This window comes from Crocuta crocuta, unplaced genomic scaffold, assembly GCF_008692635.1.
Source record: "Crocuta crocuta isolate KB4526 unplaced genomic scaffold, BGI_CrCroc_1.0 scaffold96, whole genome shotgun sequence".
In the NCBI taxonomy this organism is placed as follows: domain Eukaryota; kingdom Metazoa; phylum Chordata; class Mammalia; order Carnivora; family Hyaenidae; genus Crocuta; species Crocuta crocuta.
The window spans coordinates 3527813-3554825 of record NW_027531522.1 but is presented as its reverse complement, the minus strand read 5'-3'; the positions used below and the strand labels follow the sequence as shown (position 1 = coordinate 3554825).

At 41.7% G+C, this 27013-nt stretch overlaps 1 protein-coding gene across 1 annotated transcript in view; it reads left to right on the top strand.

The window, feature by feature from the left end:
- The window catches only part of ARMC3 (armadillo repeat containing 3), a 99748-nt gene extending 77611 nt beyond the window's left edge, over window positions 1-22137 (top strand). The window contains exons 14-19 of the mRNA XM_077772466.1: window positions 2743-2837; window positions 3521-3625; window positions 4499-4594; window positions 12750-12950; window positions 16048-16210; window positions 21521-22137. Of these exons, the coding sequence (XP_077628592.1) occupies window positions 2743-2837; window positions 3521-3625; window positions 4499-4594; window positions 12750-12950; window positions 16048-16210; window positions 21521-21730 (870 nt within the window). The 3' untranslated portion in view covers window positions 21731-22137. The remainder of the gene's footprint in view (window positions 1-2742; window positions 2838-3520; window positions 3626-4498; window positions 4595-12749; window positions 12951-16047; window positions 16211-21520) is intronic.
- Window positions 22138-27013: the final 4876 nt, after the last annotated feature.

The following is a 27013-nucleotide window of genomic DNA, read 5'->3' as shown; positions in this document are numbered from 1 at the left end:
CGTCGGACTGTCGATTTCCTCAGGTCACGCATGATCCCAGGGTGGTGGGATTGAGCCCCGCGTCAGGCTCCACGCTGAGTGTGGAACCTGCTTGGATTCTCTCTCTCTCCCCCTGCCCTCCTCCCTTGCCCGTGTGCTCTCACAGTCTCTCTTTCTCTCTAAAATTAAAAAAAAAAATAGGAGTTACTGAAATTCCCTGAGATCAAGCCCACGGGGTGCAGGAGAAAGAATGAAAAGGGGCACGAATTAAGCGCAGAGAGAGACAAGGGAGCTTGTGGTGGCCGGTCTCAGAAAGTGCCGTCAGAACTCTACACGGCCTCAGGTGACGGGAGCGCTCACGGGCGCACAAGCCGAATGCTCTGTTTGCCGGGCGGGTGCAGAACTAGGGCCTGGGTGAGCAAGGCTCGCAGCAGAAGCCTTCTCGGCTCAACTTGGTTCAAAAGGGCAGAGCAGACAGGGCCATGAAAGAACCACATAGCTGCACCGTATTTGCAGGAAACACTCTATCGTGCGAACATTTTTAAAATTTTATTTTAATTTATTAAAAAACTTTTTAAAAGTTTATTTATTTATTTTGAGGCAAGGGGGGACAAGCAGAGGAGGAGCACAGAGAAGGAGGGAGAGAATCCCATCAGCACAGAGCCTGATGTGGGGCTTGAACTCAGGAACCATGAGTTCACGACCTGAACAGACATCAAGAGTCAGTTGTATTTCATTTCATTTCATTTCATTTCATTTCATTTCATTTCATTTCATTTCATTTTATATTTTATTTAATTTTTAATTTTTTTTAAGTTCATTTGAGAGAAAGCACAAGCAGGCTAAAGGCAGAGAGAGAGGGGAGAGAGAGAGAGAATCCCGAGCAGGCTCCATGCTGCCTTCGCAGAGCCAGACACAGGGCTTGAAGTCATGAACCATGAGATCATAACCTGAGCTGAAACCAAGCATCGGATGCTCAACCAACCAACCCACTCAGGCGCCCCTATTTTTAAAGTAATCTCTACACTGTGGGGCTCGAACTCATGACCCTGAGATAAAGAGTCACATGCTTTACCGGCTGAGCCAGCCAGGCGCCCCTAAGAGACATTTTGAATAATGAAAAATGGCCAGCCTTAAACTTGACTCCTGATTTCCCTGGCTGCCACCGCCACCATGCCCATCATAACACACACACACACACATACACACCACTGAGAAACCACTGCTCCAATAAAGCCCATCTCATTCAGTGAATCATAATTCAAAAAGAACTGGCACAACATTATTAGCACAAAAATGCTTTGAGAAAAATGAGGAAAAGGGCAGAAAAACCAACAAAGAACACTTATCAGGAAAATGTTGCCATGAAACAGATAAAACTGTGACAAAATGTATCTGCTCACGAGTTTTAAAAAAAAACTTAATGAAACAGTATTTTTTATCAAGGAGAATTCTCTGATTCATTCGTTCAGGAAATATTTTCTCATATTGTAGGTTGGGTGAGGTCAGTGAATAAGAGAGACATAGACCTCTACTTCCATAGAGTGGAAACAGACAGTAAGCCGGAAGCATGACAAATAAATAAATTATATACCATGATCAAAATGAGCAGAGCTTTGGGGGAAAAATAGAGCAGACACAAGATAAAGGGGCTTTCTAGTGCTGGGGGTTACTGGGGTTGGTATTTGTGATTTTAGAAATGGTGGTCGGGTAAGCCTCATAGGGAAGGTCATATGTAAGCAAAGACTAGAAGGTGAGGGATTTAGCCATGGAGATGGCTTGGGAAAGAGCTTTCCAGGCAGAGGAATCAGCTTGGACAGAAGCCATAAGGTATAAACAGGCTTGGCATATTTAAGAAACAGCCAAGGTCAGTTATAGCTGGAGCTGAGTGAACCAAGGGGCAGAATAGTAAGAACTCAATCAGAGAGATACAGAGAGACCAGATCAAGTGAGTCGTGTAGACCATTAGAAGGGTTTTGGCTTTTACTTTGAATGAAGTGGGAAAACTTCGCAGACAGAGTTCTGGGCAGAAAAATGACATGATCTGTCTGATTATTATTTTTTTGTTTAATGTTTTTGTTTGAGACAGAGAGAGAGAGAGAGAGTGTGAGCAGGGGAGGGGCAGAGAGAGAGTGAGACAAAGAATCTGAAGCAAGTTCCAGGCTCTGAGCTGTCAGCACAAAGCCCAATGCCAGGCTCGAACTCATGAACTGCAAGCTCATGACCTGAGCTGAGGTTGGACACTTAACCAAATGAGCCACCCAGGCGCCCCATGATCTGAGTTTTAAAGGATCCTGAAAAGTGTCTTGGGTGAGAGAGGGATGTAACTATAATATGATTGGAAAAAGACCTCAGAAGGTGGTATGGTCTAACCTGCTGGTAAAATTGCTAATATAGGACTTGGTGTAGCCTATTTTTAGATATCTTCACAACATTTTTAGTCATCTCTTTCATAATTCGTTACTCTGACAGACAACAAATTCTCCCTCATGTATACAGAGCGATTTGCAAACTCAACTACTTTCAGGGGCCAAACAGGTAATTATGGTGTGAAACAGCTGAGTATAAAGCAGAGGGGTTGTGGGGAACTGGAGGGCTAGACCCTACCCAAAGGCAAGATGTCTAGAAGTTCAGGTTCCTATGTCTAACTATGTCTATGTGTGTGTAAAATTATGGACTTCAACCAGTTGGGAACATCAGTATTCATTTAAAACATATACAACCCATGCGGATATTACTTTTTAGTTCCTAAATTATCTACAGATAAATCCTGGCACCAAACTTTTGCCTTTGAAGGATCTCTGCTTACAAGAACCCAGTGATCAGCGTGCTGTGCTCTTAGTTAACAGTAAATCTTCNCACACAATGGTTTTTGTTTCATCATCATCACATGACTATATCAAGATTCCCAGGACAGCATCTTTTTGTCCCCTGTATTTAACGCCTCCCTGAAAATAGACACCAGTCCGTAAACTCGTAGCCTGACATAGTAAAGACCATGAAATCACCACCAATGTGGTTTTTCCGTTGACTCCCCATTACCACTCAATTCCAGATGTATTACTGTAGTCAGTGCTTATTACCCTCCTGGTAACATGAAGTTAATTGAAGGAAGTATAAATAGATCGGAGGACACCAAAACCAATCGGGTTCACCGGGATCCAGAACTGTATGAGGGACTCTAAGTGCTGCCCAGGGCTTTTTAAAAATATAAAATAAGAAATTAATAGTAAAGCTAAAGATGAAAGCTTCAGAATTTTAAAAAATGGTCATATATATGTGACCATTATATACATATATATATATGACCAAATATATATCTATATATTTTATGGAGCACATTTTATAAAAATATTTCCTGTTCCAGTTCATGAAAACCTTTATAATATGCTTTGTCTTACTTTTATGCATTTATTATGTCACTTTTAAAAATCAGCTCCAAATATGATTCCCCCCCCCAAAATCTGTCTTTTGTAGGACAGATCCAATATTGACAAGTCAAGTATTTTAACTCGTGTGTAATTTCAAATATGTAAAATTTTAGTTCTCCACCTCCATCTACAGAAGATAAATCATCAGATGTTGGTTATGGACGGAGTATTTCTTCTTCATCTTCTTTAAGAAGAGCAAGCAAAGAAAAGAGCAAGTAAGAAAATTATATTTTGTCTGGACTTAAAGAATCCTACCCTTAATGTGGGAGAGAAAAAAAAAAAAAAAGATTAGATTTTAGATTTTGGTAACATAGTTTTTTAAAAAAAATTTTTTTGATGTTTATTAATTTTGAGAGAGAGATAGAGAGGATGCAGGGGAGGGGCAGAGAGGGAGACCGAGAATCCCAAGGAGGCTGTACACAGTCAGCGCAGAGCCGGATGCGGGACTCGAACTCACGAACTGTGAGATTATGCCCTGAGCCGAAATCAAGAGTCGGATGCTTAACTGGCTGAGCTGCCCAGGTGCCCCTCGGAATTGCTGTTTTAAATTGGCATGGAGAACAGACNGAGGAACAAGGGGGAGAAGAAGGGGGGAAATGGTGGGAGAAAGGGGGAGAGGCAAACCATGAGAGACTCTTGAATGCTGACAAAAACTGAGGACTGATGGATGTGGGGGGGAGGGGGGGAGGGGCATGGAGGAGGGCACTTGTGGGGATGAGCACTGAGTGCTGTGTGGAAACTAATTTGACAATAAACTATTTGTAAAAAAAAAAAAAAATTGGCATGGAAAACATCTCTGGAAAAAGCAGCCAGCGAGACTGGCTTTCCATCCTGCGTGCTGTGAACGTGCACTGAGCCCTTGACCCCAGAGCATAGTGGTTGTGAGCAGCTTTGTTTTATTATCTGTGGATGGAAGAATGCCTGGTGCCCTGTCTCACGATGGGAGAGGAATCAAGGTGTGTCGTGGCAATGAACTTATGCCTCCTAATTTATGCCATGCCTTGCAAATGTAATACTTTATTAATTTTCATATGATTGAAATCGATGCGTTTTTTTCATACAATAAGAAAAAATAGTTATCATTTTAGTACCGGCTTTGGATCTCCCACAGAAGAGAAATCCGAGCCTCCTTCTGGACGAAACACTGCTGTTAGCAAAGGCACCACTAAAGAAAAAGGATCAAGGTAGGCAATGTGTTATTGTGTTCTCTTCCTAATTATAATCATGTCAGGCTTTGATTCCCCAACAGAGTTGGGGAATGGAGGGGTGGCGTTTAAATGAGGAAGCTTTGCCCCTGGAATTAGCGTGTTGGACGAAGCGAGGCTCAGGAGCTGTAATTAAAAAGTAACTTCATTTTTGTCCCTGGCAACTTCTTTAAAACTTCACCAGAGGCGATTTCTTCTTCTGCCTCTGGGTGAGAACTCAGGTGACTTTGATCAGATATGGTCTCACAGGCACTTTAATTCAAAACCAGCAACAGGAATAGTCGCCACACCGAGTCATCTACTAAGTCCAGCCCGGTGTAGAGATCGACATAAAATGAACCCGGGGCCCTCCCTCATGGCTGCCTTTGTGGGTGGCGAGCCACACACGACGGAGTGTGGTTCTCGCCCCCTCTCTCTCTGTCTCTGTCTCTCTGTCTCTCTCTCTCTGCCTCATGCTTCCACATGCCCTCCCCATCCAGCTCACCCAAAGAAACCTCTGACCCTTCAGGAAGCAGCGAGAGGGGGGAGAGGGAAATAGGACCTCGTTTCGACTTGATGGAACAATTACAGTGTGGTTTCGTGCCTTTTGAGGCCTGGCATGTTTTAACCATGCTTCCTATACATTTACGTATTTTTAAACATATTATTTCTCTAATGAGCACTTTCCTGGATTCCTCAAAAACCCACATGGACCAATGCCACACTCCATGACCCTTTCATTATTGTTGACTTAAGCCCTTAAGAACCATTGTGGTATCGGAGGCCATCTGGCACATATGTCCAGCATCCGTTTTCTGAACGGGGACTGCCCGCCCCCCACCCCGAAAGGTCCCCCAAGGTGCAGACAGTGGCTTGCTGTCTTCCTCGGACCTCAGAGCTGTTCATTTTCCGTTTCTGACTTCGTTCTCTGTCAATGGCTTATTATTCTAATCTCTGCTTCTCATCTGCTCCTATCTAGGCCTGATACTTTTTGCCCTCCCCTCTCCTCCTCTTCCTTCCTCTCCCTGCCCTCCTTTCCTCCCCTCCCTTCTCTTCCTGTCTTTCCTTTCCTCCTTAGGCTTCTCGGCCTCACCTCTACTGCACAAAGAGCTCCTTGAGAATAAGAACGTAGGCTGATTTAAGTCGTTTCTCTTTTCATCCCCAGTCTTTAGCCAAGTGCTTGGCTGGCATAATAGGCCTTCATGCTTATTCAAGAGAACAGAAATCTGAACTTTTACAGGAAAAGGTTATATTTGACAAGGCCCACCCATATAAGCTGTGTGTCTTGATCATATTGTTGCCTTCTCTTTGCCTGCGTCCCCTCATCAGTAAAATGGGCGTAACATAGGGTGTTGTGAGGATTAAATAAATCAGTACGTGAACAGTCCATGGAGCAATGCCCGGCACGAAGTAAACACTCAGCAAATATTAGTATTGTTGTACAAAACAGCTACAAGGAGCCAAAATCTACTCAACCCTTGCAGGGATGTAGAGGAAGGTCCAGAGTCCAATGTGGGAAACACAACCATCCCCAAAAGCACAGGAGCTGGGTTGAAGTCCATCATTGTAGGCTCTCTCTGCCTTTCTCCCTCTCTTTCTCTCTCTCCCTCTCTCCGCGTGCGTGGCATCTTATTTACAGATCATTTGTTAGCCTCCTTCACTTTCTTTTGGTTACTGCCTCACCCACAACCGTAGCATATGTGACTTGGACTTGCCATGGGACAGATCTGGCTCCAATTCCAAGCAAACTTTCAGTTCTGAATGAAGCCCAACAACTGTCAAGTGCATATTTGTAAGAGACCATCTTCTCTTCAGTGGCCAGACAAAGCATTGGCTGGCTTTGAGGCAGGTGTCTCTCTTTGGTCTACCCAGCCATGGCCCTGGGGAAGAATCAGCCTTCTGCCCCCTTGATGAGAGGAGGGTAGGCACTTGTCTGATGAGTGACGGTCACGCATATATTGTACACATCATCATCAATCAACGTGGACGTTTCCCTCTGGTGTCTCTGTTACCACGTCAGCTTTAATCTTTGCCAATTCTGCTACTTTTGGCTCTTTTTCACTCTCTTGTTTTTCCTCCAGCTCCATCTGGTTCTTAATTCTAAAGCTTTTGGGGGGAGAATGGGCAGTGTTTCTGGGTTGAAAGTCATTTTATATACTTGTCAATCTCAAAATGCTGATTCTCAGACAGCCATGGGTCTTTCATCGCAATATTTAATAGCAAGACTTCTCTGTATTATTTGGAAACACTCATATCTTTATTTCATCCGTGTCTCCTCGTTCTATGGGGACATCCCCTCTACTCTGGCCCCTTTTGCTATCTCCTCACCTACCCTTACATATTGACATTCTCCAGGAATCTTCATTGGCGCCCTTTCTTACTCTCCATAGTCTTAGCTACTGTTGACATTTACATGCCCCTCTCCTGAGCCCTGCCTTCTCTATCCTGCTGCCTTGTAAACAACGTGTTCCAAACGAAACTCACTGTTTCCCCCAACTCCCAAACCTCCTTCCCCTCCTCTGTTCCCAGTGCTGATGAATTTTCCATCTTCCCATGCAGTTGCTCAAGCCTTGGGACCATTTTCAAGTCCTTCTTCTCCTTTCTCCCCTTCCCTGAAGGAGTCTCAGCCCTATGCGCTAGATGTCTTCAATGCCTCTTAAGTCATTGTTTCCCTTCATTTTCACCTTTACCTCCCCCTCTTCAGGCCTTTGTATTATATCTCAGCATGCTAACCTCCTTATTGTAAGGACCTCCTGCATTTTGTTTAGCCCTCCATAAATCTATCCTCCGTGCTACCGCCCAGAGCTAACTGCCCAAAGGGAAAGGCTGATCGTATTACTCTGCCGCAAACAACCATATCCCATCATCCTCCAGAGGAAGTCCAAACAGCGATTGTGTATGCATGGCCAAGTCCTACTCTTTTTTCATCCTCTCTATATATTTTGTTTTTGCAAGGCCTTCCCTGGTCAGCACAGATCAGGTATATCTCTTTGGGTCCCCTCCTTTGTGAATTCAAATAATCTCTTATCTATAACCTGAACTCATTGGTGTCTGATTTATTTGTCGTTCTTACTAAGCAATGGACTACCCGAGACCTGGGACCAAGCTTTTTTCATCTTTATAGTCATAGAGCCTAGAATGAGATCAGGCACATTGGGGACAGCAAAGATACGTTTATAGATTAAATATTCACAAGTTATTTCAAATATTGAAGGCTGATGGTTGAAAGGAATAGCGGTTTGACTCCCTGGCAGTATGCCCCGGGAGAATAAGTATAAACAAATGGGGGTAATTATTTCTTCTCACACCATTTACAGTCTCCTCCCTGTCTCCGCATATCCTTGCCTCTTACTCCCCACTGAAAGATAAGCCCTGGTGTGCTCCTGACATTCAAACAGGCTATTAGCATAAAGGAGAACATACATTCTGGATTCAGCCAACACTGGCCCTTGGTTTTCTCTTCTCTAAAATGGAAGTGATGGTTCTCACCTTGTAGAGGTGCTGGAAGAGTATGCGAAACAGTGTTTGTCAAGTGCCTAAACCATTGCCTGACATACTTAAGTGATCGATATACGTCCAGTCCCTTTCCCCTCCTTATTCCTGGGTCCACTGGGGAGATAGGTTGGTCATAATCGTGTTGCCCTGTTGTCTATCTTTTCGTAAGCCCGTCTTGTCTCGTTCCTATTAGAACTTTGGATCCCTGAAGATAGAGTAAAACATTTCAACTCTACTCATCTGATAATGTCATAGAGAATGTGTAATGTTAACAGTTACTGAGAGATACTGACAAAGAATGACGAGGCATCTAGAACCACAAAGTGGCTAAAGTCTTGAAAGGAAGAGAAGGGACAGCAAGTAACCAAATCGGTTATGTGTGAGGTGGCCCAACACAGACAGGGAAAGTATGATTTCTCTCTTTCTCCTCATGAATATTGTCACCATATACCATGTAAATTAAAATCCTTAAGCAACAGGCTCTCACAGGGTGACCAGCAACTATATTATTTTTCTGTGTGAAGGGTTCAGCTGTTCTCTCCTTCAAGGCAAAACACTCATAGGAGAGGTGATTAGTTTTGCCTTTATCCAGCTGCCATCTTGATGCTTTCCTAGGCTTCACTGAAGCCGACAAACGCAATATGCCCTCTAGAGCTTTTCTTTATAAAGACCATTCCCCTTACAATAAACACTCACTATACCTATTTGTAAATGTATCCTAAGCTCTAACTGTAGCGTATTTTTGTATTCAGACCAGGTTTCATAAATATTTAAGCTGATTGCACATGAGTTTATTATACACACTTAAAAGTTTATTGCTTTCCCGTCTTTATTTTGTTTCCTTCCAGTCTGTTCATCTCTGGAGTCTTTTAGAAATTTACAACATATACTTAAGCATTTCTGCTGCTCAGTCTTGATCCTTATCATAACGACTTCCTAAAACATTTTTATTTTTTAAAGAATTTCCCTCAACTGCTTTTTTTTAACCTTAGTTGAGCTGTTTTTTCCCCTTCCTCCCAAATCTTGACTAACTTTCAGAAATAGATATTGTTTCTTAATCACATTTAACATCTTAATCACGTTTAAATACCTTCTCATCTTCTTGTCTTGAATTTTATCATTCATTCAGCAAAATCTTATTGTACAAACACTTATTGTATCAGGAGTTGTTCCCGTGTTAGAGATATAGCAGTGAACAAAAACCTTTTTTATCACAGAACTTACATCCTACCTCGGACACTGACAAATAACAAAATCAGCTACACACACCCACACCCACACCCACACATGCATACTTCGAAACCTGGTATACATTGTGTGTCCACCCTATATAACACTCTCTTCTCATCTTTATGGAATAGACTGGGTGGAACAAGATACCCAACTGGGATAGATTTCTGGAACATCCTGAGTTTCTTATTTTTATCCCTCATGTGGAATTTTACCAAATACTACCTCGTATTGTGATCATTTTTCATATATGAAAATCTTCCTGCCTAAATTGAAACGCCATGTGGGCCAACTTCAGGACTTCCATTTCTCCCATCAGCCTTGCTTTATAATTTATATGTCTAAATAGTTGATGGAGTCAAAAAAGAGTGAGCCATTAAACTTTGAAAACGTCAATACACAATTTGGAGCCAGACAAATATCTCTTTCTATGTAGCTATCTACCTTCTCATCCACCTGTGAACATAGAAAATATCCTTATTGTTTTGGATTTCCACAGTTAATCTCCATTTTCTGAGGTAGTTTTGCTAAGGTCTCGGTAAGAAAGGTAAAAGTTCTGCTACCTTTAATCTCAAATTGATGTTCTTTCTAAGGATGAATTTTACGAGAGTTAATTTTGTACTTTCTGAACACTTGTTTCCATATTGATTTAGAAATGAAATTCATTTGGGGCGCCTGGGTCATTCAGTCAGTTAAGCGTCTGACATCAGCTCAGGTCATGATCTCACGGTTCGTGGGTTCGAGCCCTGTGTCGGGCTTGTGGCTGTCAGCCTGTCAGCGCAGAGCCTGGAGCCTGCTTCAGATTCTGTGTCTCCCTCTCTCTCTGCCCCTCCCCTGTTCATGCTCTGTCTCTAAAAAATAAATAAATGTTAAGAAAAAAGAAAGAAAGAAAATCCATTTAAGTATTGAAGCTTTTATTAACACAACCAGGCAGGCTTCATGGGAAAAAGGTCCAAATGAAGTACTTCTATTTATAGCAGCAGGAACTATAGTTCAGGGGCTCCAGTAAATTATCCCTTTTTAATCACTCAATAGGATTGCCCTCCACGATGTGCTTAGTCCTGCGTGCTGGCTGTCATCTGCTACGTGCCAAATGATTCCTCTCTTGCACCGCAGCACACTCAGAAATACACCTGCTTTGTGTTATAGGTGCTCTGAGTCAAGCTGTCCAATCTTATAAAGCTACCCTGTAACTTTAGGAGCAGGTAAATCTAAATACACTTTTGGCCATTCTAATTGACCTTTGTAGTGGTAGCTCCCAATGTACTAAAATCTTACTGTGTGTGTGAACATATTCTGTCTTACAAAAAATGAAAGTGTTTAAAATTTTTTTAATGTTATTTATTTTTGAGAGAGAGGGAGCGTGAGCAGGGGAGGGGCAGAGAGAGACAGGGAGACACAGAATCCGAAGCAGGCTCCAGGCTCTGAGCTGTCAGCACAGAGCCCAACGTGGGGCTTGAACCCACAAACCGTGAGATCATGACCTGAGCCGAACTCGGACGCTTCACCAACTGAGCCACCCAGGCACCCCAAGAAAAGTGTTTAGATGATAGAACTGGAAATATTAATTTTTGCTTAGAGATTTTATCATAATATATGGAGAGTGCATAATACACACTTAGGCTCTACTTAGCTGCAGTAAATAAAATATTGAATTCGAAAATCCAAAACCTTGAGTTTTTATTACGATGATAGAGTTTTGTGTAATTCTCCAAAAGCCATTAATAAGATTACTTTTTGTATTTCTTCCTCAAAATGAATTAAAGAGATAACTCACATGGCCTTTGGTTGATCCCCCCACCCCCCTTCACCCTTCGAGAAATACTTAAGGATAATTCCTGCCTCTAATTTACTGCTAGTGGAACAAAATGTTCAATAGTTGCAAGTACATAGTTTAGGAGATTCACCTGCCCGGGGCCCATTTTCTTGGCTATGGGATGGGTGTATATGTATATGTATGTGTATACACACACACACACACACACACAATTATGGCTAAGATTTATTACAGTAAAAGATACAACGCAGGAATAGCAGGAAAAAAGTAGACTTAAGCAAAAACTATAGAAGTCACACAGCGATTTCCTCATCCCCCCCTCCCATTCTGTTAACGTAACGTAGGATGCAATTGTCTCGTGAGGTAGCCCCGTCCAAGGAAGCACACCTGACTCATGAGATCCAGAATTCATGAAGGTTCAGGCTCTAGTTTCCTATCGGGAAATCCCAGTTTGAATGACAGTACATTTCTCTTGGGCCAGAAGGAAGTGGCACAATTTCTCAAGTGCTAAAAGAATCCACCTCATGTCCTCTCTGGTGAAACTACCCTTTAACAAGGAAGAGGGGGAAGTAAAGGCATTTCCAAGTGAAGGAACACAAAGAATTACATTGAAAAACTGGTTAACATTCCTGCAGGACAATAAACGGTAACCTCTGGCAATATCTTTTCCATTGACAGAAAGAATTTGCATCTCTGCTAAACATGTTAGCTAGCAAATTCTCTAAGGTTGAAACTATTAATTAAGAGTATATTTTAATTAAGCAGTATCTTTACTGTTTATTAAGTACATTTCAGGTTTCTTAAGTGCAGAATTAAGTACATTTCTCTAGATTAACTTCAGGTAAGTTTTCACCCCTGCATGGCATGGAAATTCGGTGCTATCCTTATTTTGTTTTGCTTTTTTCCATGTTTTGGGTAATTTTTCTTTTTTTAAAAATTTTTTAATGTTTATTTATCTTTGAGAGAGAGAGAGAGAGAAACACTGTGAACAGGAGAGGGGGAGAGAGAGAGAGGGAGACACAGAATCCGAAGCAGGCTCCAGGCTCTGAGCTGTCAGCACAGAGTCCTACGTGAGGCTCAAACTCGCAGACCGTGAGATCATGACCTGAGCCGGAGTTGGATGCTTAACTGACTGAGCCACCCAGGTGCCCCTGAACATTTATTCCTAATCACCTTCTCTTTTGTCTTCATTTACTATAGAGGGTAGAAAAGAAAATACTAAAATTTCCTTATTTCCTTATTTTCTTAAAAATAGTGATCCAAACTCTTTTTACAGAAGGTCTCAGCTGAAGCAAGAGATGATGTAAGACTGGCTTAGCCTCCCTGAGGAAGCAACCTATCTTTCCCCCAATTCAATAAATGCTTATTACGTACCTACTGTGCACCAAACATCTTGCTAAGCAATTATACAGCAGACCAATGTATCATTTTCATAATATGGACCAATCAGGCAGTGTTACCCTGAAAGTTAATTTCTCCTACATAATATAGAGACTGTAAAACTCTATCATTGTCATCGAAAATTTGAAAACTACGTATGCTATGGTCATTGAGCTATAAAATAATCCATTTCTGTGGGGTTCCTTAGATTACTCAGAGCACAGTTAGTGCTGTTCATTTTGTGATTTTGATTGCTGCTATTTACTCTCAAAGGAAAGTCCGAGGGAAAAAAGAAGAGGAAAAGGTGAAGGAGGAAGAAGAAGCTTCAACATTACCAAAATTGATGGGAGAAGGAAGCCCTGAAAAAGAATGGTACCCTCCCTTCGATCCTGACTTCTGTGTTTACGTGCATGAAGTGACCAAATCCATATTTCCCATAACCAATATTAAGGAACAGATTGAGGTCCTTGCAAAGTAAGTTAGTTGTCTCTATATATTCATGCGCATTTTCAGTTTCTGAGAATTTTTTTTAGCCAGCTTTCAAGTAACTCCATCACAATAACTGCACCCCACCTCGGACTCTGAAGCAGAAACACAATGAATTGAAAAAGTGCTCAATTTCTGTTTTCGGTCATATTTCCACCAAGAATTGAAGCCAGGAGCTGGAAATTGCTTAAAGAAAAATGCTTTCGCTTTTGTCATTTTCTCCAGCTAAACCACTGAAGGCATCCTTCAATGCGATCCTAAGGAATGAATCGAAAGTGTGAAAATTAAATTACTCCGTAGGTAGATGGGGTGCACACAATTTAAAGGAATCGTATTGTGAGTTATTTGTAGCCTCACAAATTATGTTCTAATACAAACAACCATCACGGATTTTTATGTCCCACATCTGATATTTTGCACTGCACATCGCTCTGCAGGGGGGATGTGAGCATCCTAAGGGGTGGCAGTTTGGGCAGGCTCGACACTGTGTATATGCCAGTGGCGCCTTCTTTTTCTTTTTAAAAAGTTTTTTTTTTTTTTTTGATGTTTATTTACTTTTGAGAGAGACAGAGCATGAGCAGGGAAGGGGCAGAGATCAAGGGAGACACAAAATCTGAGGCAGGCTCCAGGCTCGGAGCCATCAACACAGAGCCCGATGGGGGGCTCCAACTCTTGAACCGTGAGATCATGACCTGAGCTGAAGTCAGATGCTTAACCAAGCGAGCCAGCCAGGCGCCCCTGACGCTGCCTTCTTAAATTGGGGCATTTAATGTGAGTCCACAAAGCGAAATATGAGAACTTGACGCGGGAGCTGTGAGGGTTAGGAATCACTGCAAGCAGAGGGTGGCCTCCGCGGCTGGCACCAACAAGCAGTGAGGTGAGCCACTGGATCCTGCAACAGCTGGAGCCTCTGCGGGTGCTTGTATCCTCTCCAAGTTCAAGTGCATTGCACTCATCCGACCTGGATGTGACAACTGCAAGAATCACAGCCGCCAGATCATTGACTTCTCATCAGCCCAACCTGGAAGAGAACCTTTTTGGCTGCTGAGGGTTTTCGGGTGTCCTTGAAAAGTGATGACTCGAGCGGAACTCTGATTTAGCTCATGTCAGCATTTGCCAAGCGTCTTCATGCTTTCTTCCTATCAGGAATACTTTTCATCATTCCCAAAAATTGTGGGTTTTTGTTTTTTTTTTTAAACCTGAGCCTGCACCAAGACAGAGATGCTGAGACTTGCCCCTGAGCTGTCAGCTCCCAGCGTCCATCACAGTACAGACGCCTGGCTGGGACGTGTGACAGCTTTCTCCCCAGCGCTTGCTCCTGGTTTTCACCCATGTTCTTCCTTTTTGGTTCCACATACAACAAGAGGAAAGTCTTCCTTAAAATGTGCAATTCTGCCTCTTCTCCTAGATGTAGTAGCCTTAGCTGACAGAGGATTTTTGTAGGTGTGTTTACTGACCTCTTCAGGGAGAGCCTCAAATGAAGCTCCACAGGCATATCCGCTCCGCCTCGTCACCCAACTTATTTTCCTTCTGCTCTCTTCCTCTCACTTTAATGCTACATAAATGCCATCTTTCTCTAAATAAAAAAATATCAAAAAATATATATTTTATTTTCTTATGTTGAGAGAGAGAGAGCCTGAGCAGCGCAGGGGTAGAGAGAGAAGGAGAGAGAGAGAATCCCAAGCAGGCTCCGCACAGTCAGTGCACAGAGCCTGATGCGGGGCTCAAAACCATGAACTGAGGGACCATGACCTGACCAGAAAACCAAGAGTCAGACACTTAACTGACAGAGCCACCCAAAATAATAAAATGTCAAAGGAAAAAATTATAAAACTTGAAAATATTTGGGAATCTAATGGAAAAGTTCCCAATGTGTTCATATTAACTCTGAGTTCAAATTCCTTAAAAGAAGGACCGTGTATGTTAGTACAATGCCTTCAGAGGGATTCAGATGGAAACATTTGTGAATATTTTTTCAAGGGCAAGATAAAGTTTGAAAACTGTGTTGATAGAAATTTAGTGTGATATTGATTTATTTCTTCTTATAAATACTGGGAAGATTAGCATTCATTTCTTCCTTTATGCTGAATAAAATTGTTAGAGTTTCACGATGCTCAACGTCCCTCCTCATCAGGGAAATACAAATCAAAACCACACTGAGATACCACCTCACGCCGGTCAGAGTGGCTAAAATGAACAAATCAGGGAACTCTAGATGCTGGCGAGGATGTGGAAAAACAGGCCCCCTCCTACATTGTTGGTGGGAATGTAAACGGGTGCAGCCCCTCTGGAAAACAGTGTGGAGGTTCCTCAAAAAATTAACACTAGAACTCCCCTAGGACCCAGCAATAGCACTGCTAGGAATTTACCCAAAGGATATAGGAGTGCTGATGCATAGGGGCACACGGACCCCAATGTTCATAGCAGCCCTCTCCACAATAGCCAAAACATGGAAAGAGCCTAAGTGTCCATCAACTGACGAATGGGTTAAGAAGATGTGGTTTATATATACAATGGAATACTACATGGCAATGAGAAAGAATGAAATCTGGCCATGTGTAGCAACGTGGATGGAACTCAAGGGTGTCATGCTAAGTGAAATAAGTCAGGCAGAGAAGGATAGATACCATATGTTTCTACTCATATGTGGAAGAAGAGAAACTTAAGAGAGGACCATGGGGGAGGGGAAGGGGAAAAATAGTTAAGGAGAGGGAGGGAGGCAAATCATAAGAGACTCTTAAATACTGAGAACAAACTAAGGGTTGAAGTGAGTGGGGGAGAGGGGAAAGTGGGTGATGGGCATGGAGGAGGGCACTTGTTGGGATGAGCACTGGGTGTTATATGGAAACCAACTTTACAATAAACTATATTTAAAAAAATAGAAATTGTTTCGGTTTATATATGGCAGTTTGAATATAGTAAGCATAATGTTAACCCACTTATAGTAAGTTTAAAAAGTCAAGCAAATAAAGTCAGAGGAAATACAGTTTTTACACACGCAATTATACATCTAGTTACATTCAAAGCATCCAAAATGAGATATTAAACTTGATTGATTGATTTGATCTCAATGTAATTGGCACAGGTATGTGGCAGAGAAAATGGGTGGTAAAATTTCAAAGGAGAAACTACATGATTTCAGCTGGGAACTTCATATAAGTGAACTAAAATTTCAACTTAAATCCAATGTTGTACCCGTTGGACAGATCAAAAAAGGAATCTTCTACCATCGAGCTTTGCTTTTCAAGGTATTTAAGATATTTTGCCTCATTTGCCTTTAGGTTAAAATGTTTATCTTTCTCATAATGCTGTGAGCCACTTGCTAACGCTGAACTGTTTAATATTAATAATTTTAATCCTGTCATTTAGATTTACTTATTTTTGAGACGTATATATGTGTACACACACACACACACGTATTTGGTTGCCAGACTACTGGAACCACATTCATTCAACATTTATCATACACCTACTATAGTTCAAGGGCTCTTCTAACATCTGAGAATATGGAGGTAGTAAAGCGACAACCCCTGGGGCGCCTGGGTAGCTCAGACGGCTAAGTACCGACTTCGGCTCAGGTCATGATCTCGCCGTCCATGAGTTCAAGCCCTGCGTCAGGCTCTGTGCTGACAGCTTGGAGCCTGAAACCTGCCTCAGATTCTGTGTCTCCCTCTCTCTCCACTCCTCCCCCACTGGCATTCTGTCTCTCTCTGTCTCTCAAAAATAAATAAACATTAAAAAATAGCGAAAGCCCCTGCATACACATGAGAGCTACACCTATGGGTTCTCGGGTAATGTCAGGGCAAGTGTCAGGGGAGGAAGCGATATGTAGCCTGAGAATTAGAGGCTACCTAGGATTCTATCAGGTAAAGAAGGAAGACAAGAACATTCTAAACAAAGCAAACATTTCATACAGGATAACAGGAATGAAAGTCCGTGGTCCGCTTGAGGAATGTAGCATAGTTTGGAAAAAGAAAAGAAGACGGGTCAGATGAAGCCAATGGATCAGGTTATAAAGCACCATGTCAGTTTGCACTTAATCCTAAAATCTGTGAGTGGCCACTGAAAGTTGTTAACGGGAGAGCAGTCACATGATTATAAAGTTTATTTATTTTTAGAGAGAGTGAGCATTGGGGGAGGGGTAGAAAGAACGGGAGAGGAAGAATCCCAAGCAGGCTTTGCTCCATCAGCATAGAGCCCGACTCAGGGCTTGAACCCACAAACTGCGAGATCGTGACCCAATCCAAAACCAAGAGAAAGTGGGACGCTTAACCAACGGAGCCCCCGTGGTGCTCCCCAATCTTCCTTATTTTCTTGGATTTCTTGCTCTGTCAAATTCTTCTCTTCTGTCTTAGATCTTTCTCTCTCTGTTTCTCTTTTAAAATCTAAACTTAAGTCTACAAAATTTAAAGAGGAAATATAAATCTTTTCTCATAATAGCTACAACTACTCTTGTAGCTCCTATTATCATGACCAGCATCGTTTTGAGCTAGGGGCCAGACACTTGATTAATGCAATGGTGAAGAGTCTCAAAAATACCAAATGTTGAAATTACTATCCTTGTTTGAAAGCCAAGAAAACTGAACTCAAGGAGAGAGGGGGGTTACCCAAGGTCAACCAGAGGCACAGCTCAAATCTGAACCCATGCCTATCTGAGTCAAACCTACCATATTGCTTCTCTCTATATAATTCTCATTCCTGGTCAAAATTCAGGGTCATCTTAGTACCGTGTCCCTTTTTGGCTCATCTCATTCTTCTTCAGGCCACTGCAGTCTTACCTTCGGTCCCTCTCAGTAAGGACCCTAGGAATCTATTGTCTGTCTTAATTGATATGTCAAAGAATTTGTCATTCATCCTTCTTATTCCTTGACACCACTCTTCTTTAGTAACTTTTGTCCTCTCTTTCCACCTCATCTAGATCTCCTTTGGTGACCTCTTTCCTCCAACCCTCTTTTAAACATTGGGGTCCCTCAAGGTTCCAATACAGACTCTTCTCCCTTGTCACTTTATGTACCTCATATGGTGAGGTCATGCTCTCACATGGCCTGAAATACTAACTAAATGCCTCAGGTGTCCAGATTCTTCCCTCTGTCCCACAGACCCCTCCTGATTCCACACCCATGTGACTGTTTACCCTCCATCTTGGCTGTGCCTGAGTGTCTCAGAGGGACTGTATTAGTGTGCTCATCTGCTCTACCAAAATACCAAACATGACGGGGCTTAACCAACAAACAGTTATTTCTCACAATTGTAGAGGCCCAGAAGTCTAAGATCGAGGTTGAACAGAGCCAGCGTCTGGTGAGGACCCTCTTCCTGGCTTGCAGTGGCCATTTTCTTCCTGTGCCCTCACAGGATGGATGGACAGGGAGCTCTGGTCTCTTCCTCCTCCTACAATCTCGCAGTGAGGGCTCCATTTTCATGACTTGTTTACTTAAGGAGCCACCTCCCACTACCATCCTGGTGGGGATCAAGGCTCCACATAAGAGTTGGGACGGAGGAGACACAACCATTCAGTCTGTAGAATTCTGCCAAACCGGACCCCTTACCCTCACACCTTGGTTGAGTCATGCAGTTCATTACCCTGATCTTACCCACCACTGACATCCTGACCACCAATACACTGTAATGAAATCTCTTACCCTGTACCCCCCCTAAGTCGTTCCACTCCTCTGAATACTCTTCATCTCCCCCATTTTCTTCCAGCTTCTTGCCTCCTTTTTGGTTTTGGTTTTCCCCTTAGCAGCCTAGATAAATCACCCATAGACCTTATAATTTGCTCACTAACTTCCCTCATTTTCTTGACCCCATCCTTCCTCTCCCCTGCCTTGCCAGCCCACTCTGGGCCAGTCTGATTGCTTGCCATTTCCACTATGATACTCAGGCTGTGGAATAGGACAGGGGGGGAATGCCACAGCCAGCTCGGGGGTGCCCAGCTCAGGTGGACATTTGTGTGGCCTGGCCACTCATTTCCATCTCCTGGTCACAGGCTTCTCTCTTTTTCCTCAGCAGCTGCAACCCACTTCTGTCTTTCCTCCTACTAACACTTTTCATCTCTACCTCTTCCTCTAAGCAGACAGCCTTGTTTTCCACTTCACAAAGAAACTCAAGACTTGCCCATGAGAACTCATTCAATTCAGTTGAAGGCAGTATCACCCTAAGGTTAGGAACTTAGACTCTGGAGACAGATCCCCTGCCTTCCACATTAGGTCACCACTTATTGTGACCTTCCTTGAGAAAATTATCTGATCTTGGTTTTAGTTGCCATAAAATGGGAAATGCAATAGTATCTATTTCACAGGATTATTGTGATGATCTAGAGGGCCTTGACATGGAGGTAAGAAATCAATAAATTTATTTTGGAAATCATGTTTATTTTGGACTCTCTACCCCACTAGACAATGAGTATAAGATGATTCTAGTACCAATTCCATCAGGAGAGGGGTGGCGGCGATTGGGGTGGGCAGTTTCTACACATTCAAGTAATCCTCCGAGCTCAGCTAGGTCAATTCAACTCAGTTCTGACACCACCTGTCTGGAAATGGTGTCAGATCCCACAGGTTAAGGGCTCAGTCCTACAAGATTGTCCCCTCCTGGCTATACACACTTCAGCCACCAATCACAAGCCCAGATTGTCATCTGTGTTTCTGACCACCAGATTGGCGCTTCCCATGGACACCCCCCCTCCCCCCCAGGGTTGATTCATTTGTTAGAGCGGCTCCCAGACTCGGACACATTTTACTGACTACATCAGCTATTAATTAGAAAAGGATATAAGTCAAGAACAGCCAGATGGAAGAGATGCATAAAGAAATGTATGGGGAAAAGGCTTGGAGTTTCCATGCCCCTCCAGGCACACCACTCTCCCCGAATCTCCGTGTGTTCACTCACCCGGCAACTCTCCAAAACCTCTCCTTTCGGGTTTTTATGGAGGCTTTATTACATAGTTGTGATTGATGAAATCATTGGCCATTGGTGATTGATTCGACCTGCAACTCCCTCTCCTCCCCAGAGGTCAGGAGGCGGGACTGAAAGTTCTAACCCTCCAGTCACAAGATTGGTTCTCTGGCCAAACCATCCCCATCCTTGGGTGTGGTCCAAAAGTCACCTCATTAATGTAAGAAACGACACTTCGGTGGCTCTCATCACTTAGCAAATTCCAAGGTTTTAGGAGTTCTGAGGAGTTCAGAAAAGGATGAAGACCAAATATATATTTCATGTTATAAATGACAATGCCACAGAGCGCCATATGTTTGGATACTGTTGTTTTATAGTTGACTGTGTACCAGGCAGGCATAGCTTCGATAGAATGTAAGACCCTAAAAATGACAACCATGTTTTAATCATCTTGGTCCACCCAAGACTACCTGGTGCGGTCATGACACAGTAAGTTATCAGGACGTTACATGAATATATAAATAGGTGATTAAAACAACACGGTTCCTGCCTCCTCGTGCGAGTAGCATTTGTTGAGCACCTACTCTGTGTGGCATGCACAGCCCTAAGCACTTGACACGTATTAATCCACTTCACCTTTATAACCTGCTAAGAAGGAGATTCTCCTATTGTTATCCTAACTTCCCAGATAAAGAAATGGAAGCACAGAGAGGCTGAGCCCTTTGTTTGCGGTGACAGCAGCCGGTAAGTGGCTGAGCCAAAATTCAAGGTCAGGCGAGTATGAGCCAGCTCTCTCCATCCACCATGATGTGGCAAAGAAGTTTCCAGATTATTATTTTTTAATGTTTATTTATTTATTTTGAAAGAGACCGAGAGTATGAGCAGGGGAGGGGCAGAGAGAGAGGGAGACACAGAATCCGGAGCAGGCTCCAGGCTCTGAGCTGTCAGCACAGATCTCCATGCGGGGCTTGAACCCACGAACCATGAGATCGTGACCTGCACCGAAGTTGGACGCTCAACCGACCGAGCCACCCAGGCCCCCCCAGGTTATTTTAAAGGTACTTTGTAAATAACCTCAAAACCAGGACCAACTGAAAGAGACCACTTCCAAGGAACATAACACAACTCAGAGGAAGTGACGGGCAGGCAGCCCAAGCAGGACCGCCCCCCGCCCCCAACCGGCACCTCCTGCTCCCAGCACCATCTCCATCACACAGAATACATCGGCAAGAAATAGGTCCCTGCCAATTTGATCCCTCCATTCAATCCCACTGCATCTCACACCCCCAGAGCAGCCTAGAAGCATGGGAAGATTGATAGATGCACTAGTGCCGAAAGCCCGCGGAATAGCTTTTCTCCAATGACGTTATCAATCTTGCGCTGATACAATGCTGTGTAACTGCCTGAAAAATGTCACTTCCCAGCAGGACCTACACAGAGATTTTTGAGTTTACTGGATCTTGCGGAACAAGGGAACTTATCACATTTTATTGGCTCCTATCACAGTATTCCACATTTTTTTCCCCAGCCTCCTTTCTAAGCACTTCTTTGCAAGAGTTGTAGATTTCACCTTCACCGAGATGGGTCTTACAGCTCAGGATTTTTTTCCCCCTACCCCTCTCCCTCCTCACTTTTGGTCCATCTTTGGATGTTTTCTCCCACAGGCTCTGGCTGATAAAATTGGCATCGGCTGCTCGCTGGTTCGTGGGGAGTACGGCAGAGCTTGGAATGAAGTTAAGTTGATGAACGAAACTCCTAAGGGACTGATTGGGGTGCTCCCACCTCCTGAGGTCTACATAGTTGACCTCATGTTCCATCCAGGGGGGCTGATGAAGTTAAGAAGTAGAGAGGCGGATCTTTACAGATACCTCTGAACTAGCAAGTGGCCGAGCAGGGGTGCACACGAGAAGTTCATTACATACACTTTCTGTGAAGTTCACCAATTGATTTTATTTCTTTAATTAAAGCATTAGAAATGTTCTCTCTGTGTAGAAATGAGGACACTTGGATTAAACTTGGTCGTGTTTCTAATTTCAGTCTCTTGGCAAGAGCTCAGTCTGATTAGATCATCTTATGCTCGCTGTCCCTCACGTAAAGTTTATTATTGTCAAAATTAATCCACTCACTGTTTCCTAAAGAGCCTCTCTGCCCTTTGGGAATCACGTGTTAAAGCACCCAGCTGCCATTCCCAGGACGATACCGCGGCCTTGTGACCATCATTCTTCGTGCCCAGAATGCTTCGGGAGCCCTTGGCTAAATAAATTCAATGGTATTTAATGTCTCCAGCCACCTAGTCTCACTTTTGTGAAGTAAGACTATTGATAGTTTGAATATTTATAGATTGATTTTAGTATTACAAATTCTCTTCTAAAATTTTTTGTTCATTTTTTTAGAGTTTATTATTAAGAACATCATTTAATATACTTCGCTGAACTAAACATCTTTCTAAAAACCTGTTCCCATAAACTGTGTTTGTCTTTTGTCCTGTCTTTATTTACTTGAAACTATACCTCCAGTTAAAAACAATTCTGATTTCCTTTTACACGTTTTAATGCTGGGTCAGGAAAATAGTATTTTAAACTTATCTAGCTTAAAAATGCTTTTTTGGAAAATTTTAAATATACAAATAGAGTAAATATTTGTCAGAAATTGTGTTTTCAGTATTGAGAACAAAATGGGTAACAGATACACATTTCAAATGATAAATACAAACTAGTAATGTGATGACTCTCATAAAGTATGTATATCCTAGTCTGGCTTTAAGTCTAAAGTTTATTGTAATCGTTTTACTCAAAGGTTTTAAAAGTCAGCTTGATTTCAGAAATTAAGGCTGAAATGATTCTGTATGAACCAATGTGTAACTTCAAAGAATTTGTATTTCCTTATTTCAAAATAAAGCTCTTTATATCAAATGGTGTGGTAATTATATTTATCATGCACTTTCATGAACTGGAGCATAGATTATAGGATGCAAACCCATCTAAGCATTTTCAAGTCTGTTTTGATCCAGAACACATTTAAAGTGGATTACAGAGATATAGAAGATGTAACAAGATAAAAATAAATGAAAAACAGGCGTAAATGTCGGAAAGAAAGTTCAACAGGGCCAGGAATAAGCTTAGAATTCAAATGCATCCATGAAAATCCCATGCATTTGTTAGCAGTGGGTTAAAATTTGACGCTAAGCTCTCTAGCAGACGATGCAGAGGGAAATGCTATCAGTTACATGATTTATAATAGGGTCCTCTCGCTAAAAGCACAAAGCAGTTTCTCAGGAGGAACAAAGGCCAGGAAAATTCCTCTTTGGGAGCTTCATACAGATGACAAATGTAATATAGAAAATAACATCTTTGAAAAACAACCTCCTAGGAAATTCTGAAAAGGGTTTTCGGAGGCGATGGCCTAACATCAAAATGGAAGGAGGCAGAAGTTCCATTCAGAGTCACTGTGCCGCGGTCCAGGTAGATGTTACATTTTCCAGCCTGGTACCAGCCAAGGGTGACCCCCTCTCCCCCTTTTTTCATCTTTGAAACATTTGTGCATAATGTCTCTCTCATCTACACTCTAGGTAATTACCGAACAGGAATGAGTTTAAATCACATTTTCAGACAGTTCTTTGAAGTGTATCTATTTTGTGTTGCCACAAGACAATATGTTCCCAGTAGCAACACAAACCATAAAATACTTAGAAATTGATTTAATAGGAAACACAGGAAAAACGATAAAATTTTAATGAGATCCGAATTAGTGAAGATGCACACCATTTTCCTTGATGGAAACCCAGCAATATACAGATTTTAGTGCTCCCCATATTAATATATACGTTTAGTATCTCATTTAGAATCCCAACACATTTTCCTTTCTGGAAACTTTATCTGGAAGAATGAATGCGTATGCATGCCAATAATATTTGAGAGTAAAAAAAAAAAATGGAGAAGGATTGGTTCCATCATATATCAGGACATATATTAAAAAGCAGTAATAAATTAGTATGGTATGGGCATTAAAATAGAAAAATATTAAGAGTACAGATATATATATATACACATATGTATGTATATATATACACATATGTATGTATATATATATACATATAAATCCATATGTGTGGATTTAGTATTGATAAAAATCACCTTTATATATATATTAAGATTACAGATATATATATACACATATATATGTATGTATATATACATATAAATCCATATATATGGATTTAGTATTGATAAAAATCACCTTTATATATATATAGACTAAGAGTACAGATATATATACATATATATGTATGTATATATACATATAAATCCATATATATGGCTTTAGTATTGATAAAAATCACTTTTCTGCCAGGAACAGGGCACAATGATAGCCTATTCAGTAAATAACAATGGGAACAATTTTCCAAACGGGAGATCCTTTCTATGATGACAGATAAACGAGAAGCCATAGAGGAAAATATCTGACAAGTTTGGCTCTGTAAATCTTTCAAATTCCTGTTCAGAAACATACAGCATCAGCAAAAATATTTCTGTTCAGCAAACTAAAATGTAAGCAAAATCATAGGCAGGAAGAAAAAGATTTGCACATATGTATCAGATGCCATATCAATCTCCTTAACAAACAAAGAGTTTCTATAAACCAATGAGCAAAAGGTAATCTACTTGGAGAATACTAAAAGACAATGGTGTTTAAATCGGACTTCGATACAGTGGTAATAAACAATCTCCAGATCTCAGTAGCCTTTTATCACATTACATGTCAAACACAGGTCAGTAGAGGAGGCTCTGCTTCACACAGTTACCCAAGGACCCAAGGTGACAGAAGCCCCCCTACTTTATAGCAGTACAATCTGGCATACATGACTTTCTAAGCTACTGCAGTGGGGGCAGAAAGTGCTAAGTATCTCCTTTGGGAATTAGGTGCTTTGGGCTGATATAACATGTTATTCGGTCAGAACTAGACCCAGGAAATATGGGGCAATAGCCGAAACCAAGGGGATCTGAGTTGGAATCCTATTCTGTCATTTAAACACTGTGAATACCCCGGCAGCTGCTGTGGTTGTGAGGTTTCAAAACAATTTATATAAAGTAGCGTGTTGTTAGAATCAAACGCTACCGTTTCTTTTCTGAAGGTGAAACCATTTTATTAAAATTAATATCTAACTTTTGAAAGCAGCCATTAATTAAATAGAGAAATGGACAGTTAAATGGAATCCTTTCCCCAGGCTTCCCCCCGAGCTTTTGAGTGGGTATCGTAAGTGAGGACTCAAGTCCACAGTACACTTTTACTAAGTACACATCAGATTTCAAATGCACTAATTCCTTGTCAAAGAAGCACCGTTGTCACTCATGAAAAATACTTTTCCAGATGCTCAAAATAATATGTAAAGTCAAATGGATACTAACCTTTTCTTTTTACTGACACAGAATTCTTTAAATATAGTAACTTATTTCTCAACAAGGTATTACCGTGGTATTCCTCTGCCGAAGGAGTAATCTGGTGACATGATGCATCAGGAGATGGTGCATTTTCCTTTAGAACTCTTCATTTTAAAGAAAAAAAAAATTTTTAATGTTTTTATTTATTTTTGAGAGAGAGAGAGACAGAGCATGACCAGAGCAGGGGCGGAGAGAAAGGGAGACACAGAATCTAAAGCAGGCTCCAGGCTCTGAGCCGTCAGCACAGAGCCCAACGTGGGGCTTGAACTCACAGACCATGAGATCATGACCTGAGCTGAAATCGGATGCTTAACCGACTGAGCACCCAGATGCCCCTCTAGAACTCTTCAAAGAAAGGCTGTAATACACGTATTAGTGGTGGTAGTTGCTTTTTTTTTTTTTCCCCCTAACTCAGCACTAATAAGGGTAGGATAAACTGGCTCTATGGAAAATATCACTGTTTGGGGTATAATCTTAAAGCAATACAATAGTAACAAATCACTTGTCTACAATTTAGTGTTTAAAAGCCCTATTCTTTGAGGTGCCTGGGTGGCTCAGTTGGTTAAGCAACCGACTTTGGCTCCGGTCACCATCTCATCGTCTATGGGTTCAAGCCCCACATTGGGGTCTGTGCTGACTGCTCAGAGCCTGGATCCTGCTTTGGGTTCTGTCTCCCTCACTCTCTGCCCCTCCCCTGCTCATGCTCTGTCTCTGTATCTGAAAAATAAAAAAAAATTTTTAAGTTGAAAATAAATAAAAGTACTATTCTTTTCCTGAATATTTTTATATAGATAACTAGTAAAAGCTTTGCTTAGGCTTCTACTCTTAAAGCCATGAATATAATTATTTCAATAACAAAAGTGAACTTGACTTCAAAAGACAAAGCATGAGATGGGAATATATTAATATAATGAATTCAAATAAGGCTTTTGCAGAACTCAGGCAGTACAGGAGACCTTTAGGATCTGCCAATAAACAACCCACAAATAACAATTTTTAAGAGTCTCATGCTCTACTGACTGAGCTAGCCGGGCAATTAAATAACAATTTTTAAAATATTAAATATTATTGGAAAGGGTAAAGAAATTCTACTGTGATTTTACTAATGAATTCCACAGGCCCTTATTACGGAGAAGCACTATAATAGCAGTGGTAAAGGCCCAGATTTTAGAGTCAGAGCTGAAATTAAATTGTGTGTCTATCTTTTTCTACCAGTGTGACCTGGACAAAATCACTCAACCTCTCTGTTCCTCAGTTTACCCTTCTGGAAAATGGGAAGACACAATAACAAATATTTGCATATCGTTTCCTATGTGTCCGAGGCTATTAGTATAGTCTTTCCACTGATCGTATGATGTATAAGTAGTATTATCCATGTTTAGCAAGAAACAAAACCGAGGCTCAGAGAAGTTAAGTAACTTATCCAAAAACCACTTGGCTAGAAGTAGCAAAGTTTTAAGTTTGAACCTAATTTGTTTCCAGAGGCTATGCTCCCAATAGTATATGCCTAATAATCCTGCTGTGAAGATGAAATAAGACCATCGTGCAAATGACAGATGTGTGTGTGTGAGTAGGGGCAGGAAGGGGTGTGTACATGCCCGTGTGTGTGCGTGTGTGTATGTGTGTGTGCTTATAGCACTTTTTTTTTTTTACTGTTTGTTTATTTTGGAGAGAGAGCAAGCATGAGTAACAGAGGGGCAGAGAGAGAGGGAGACACAG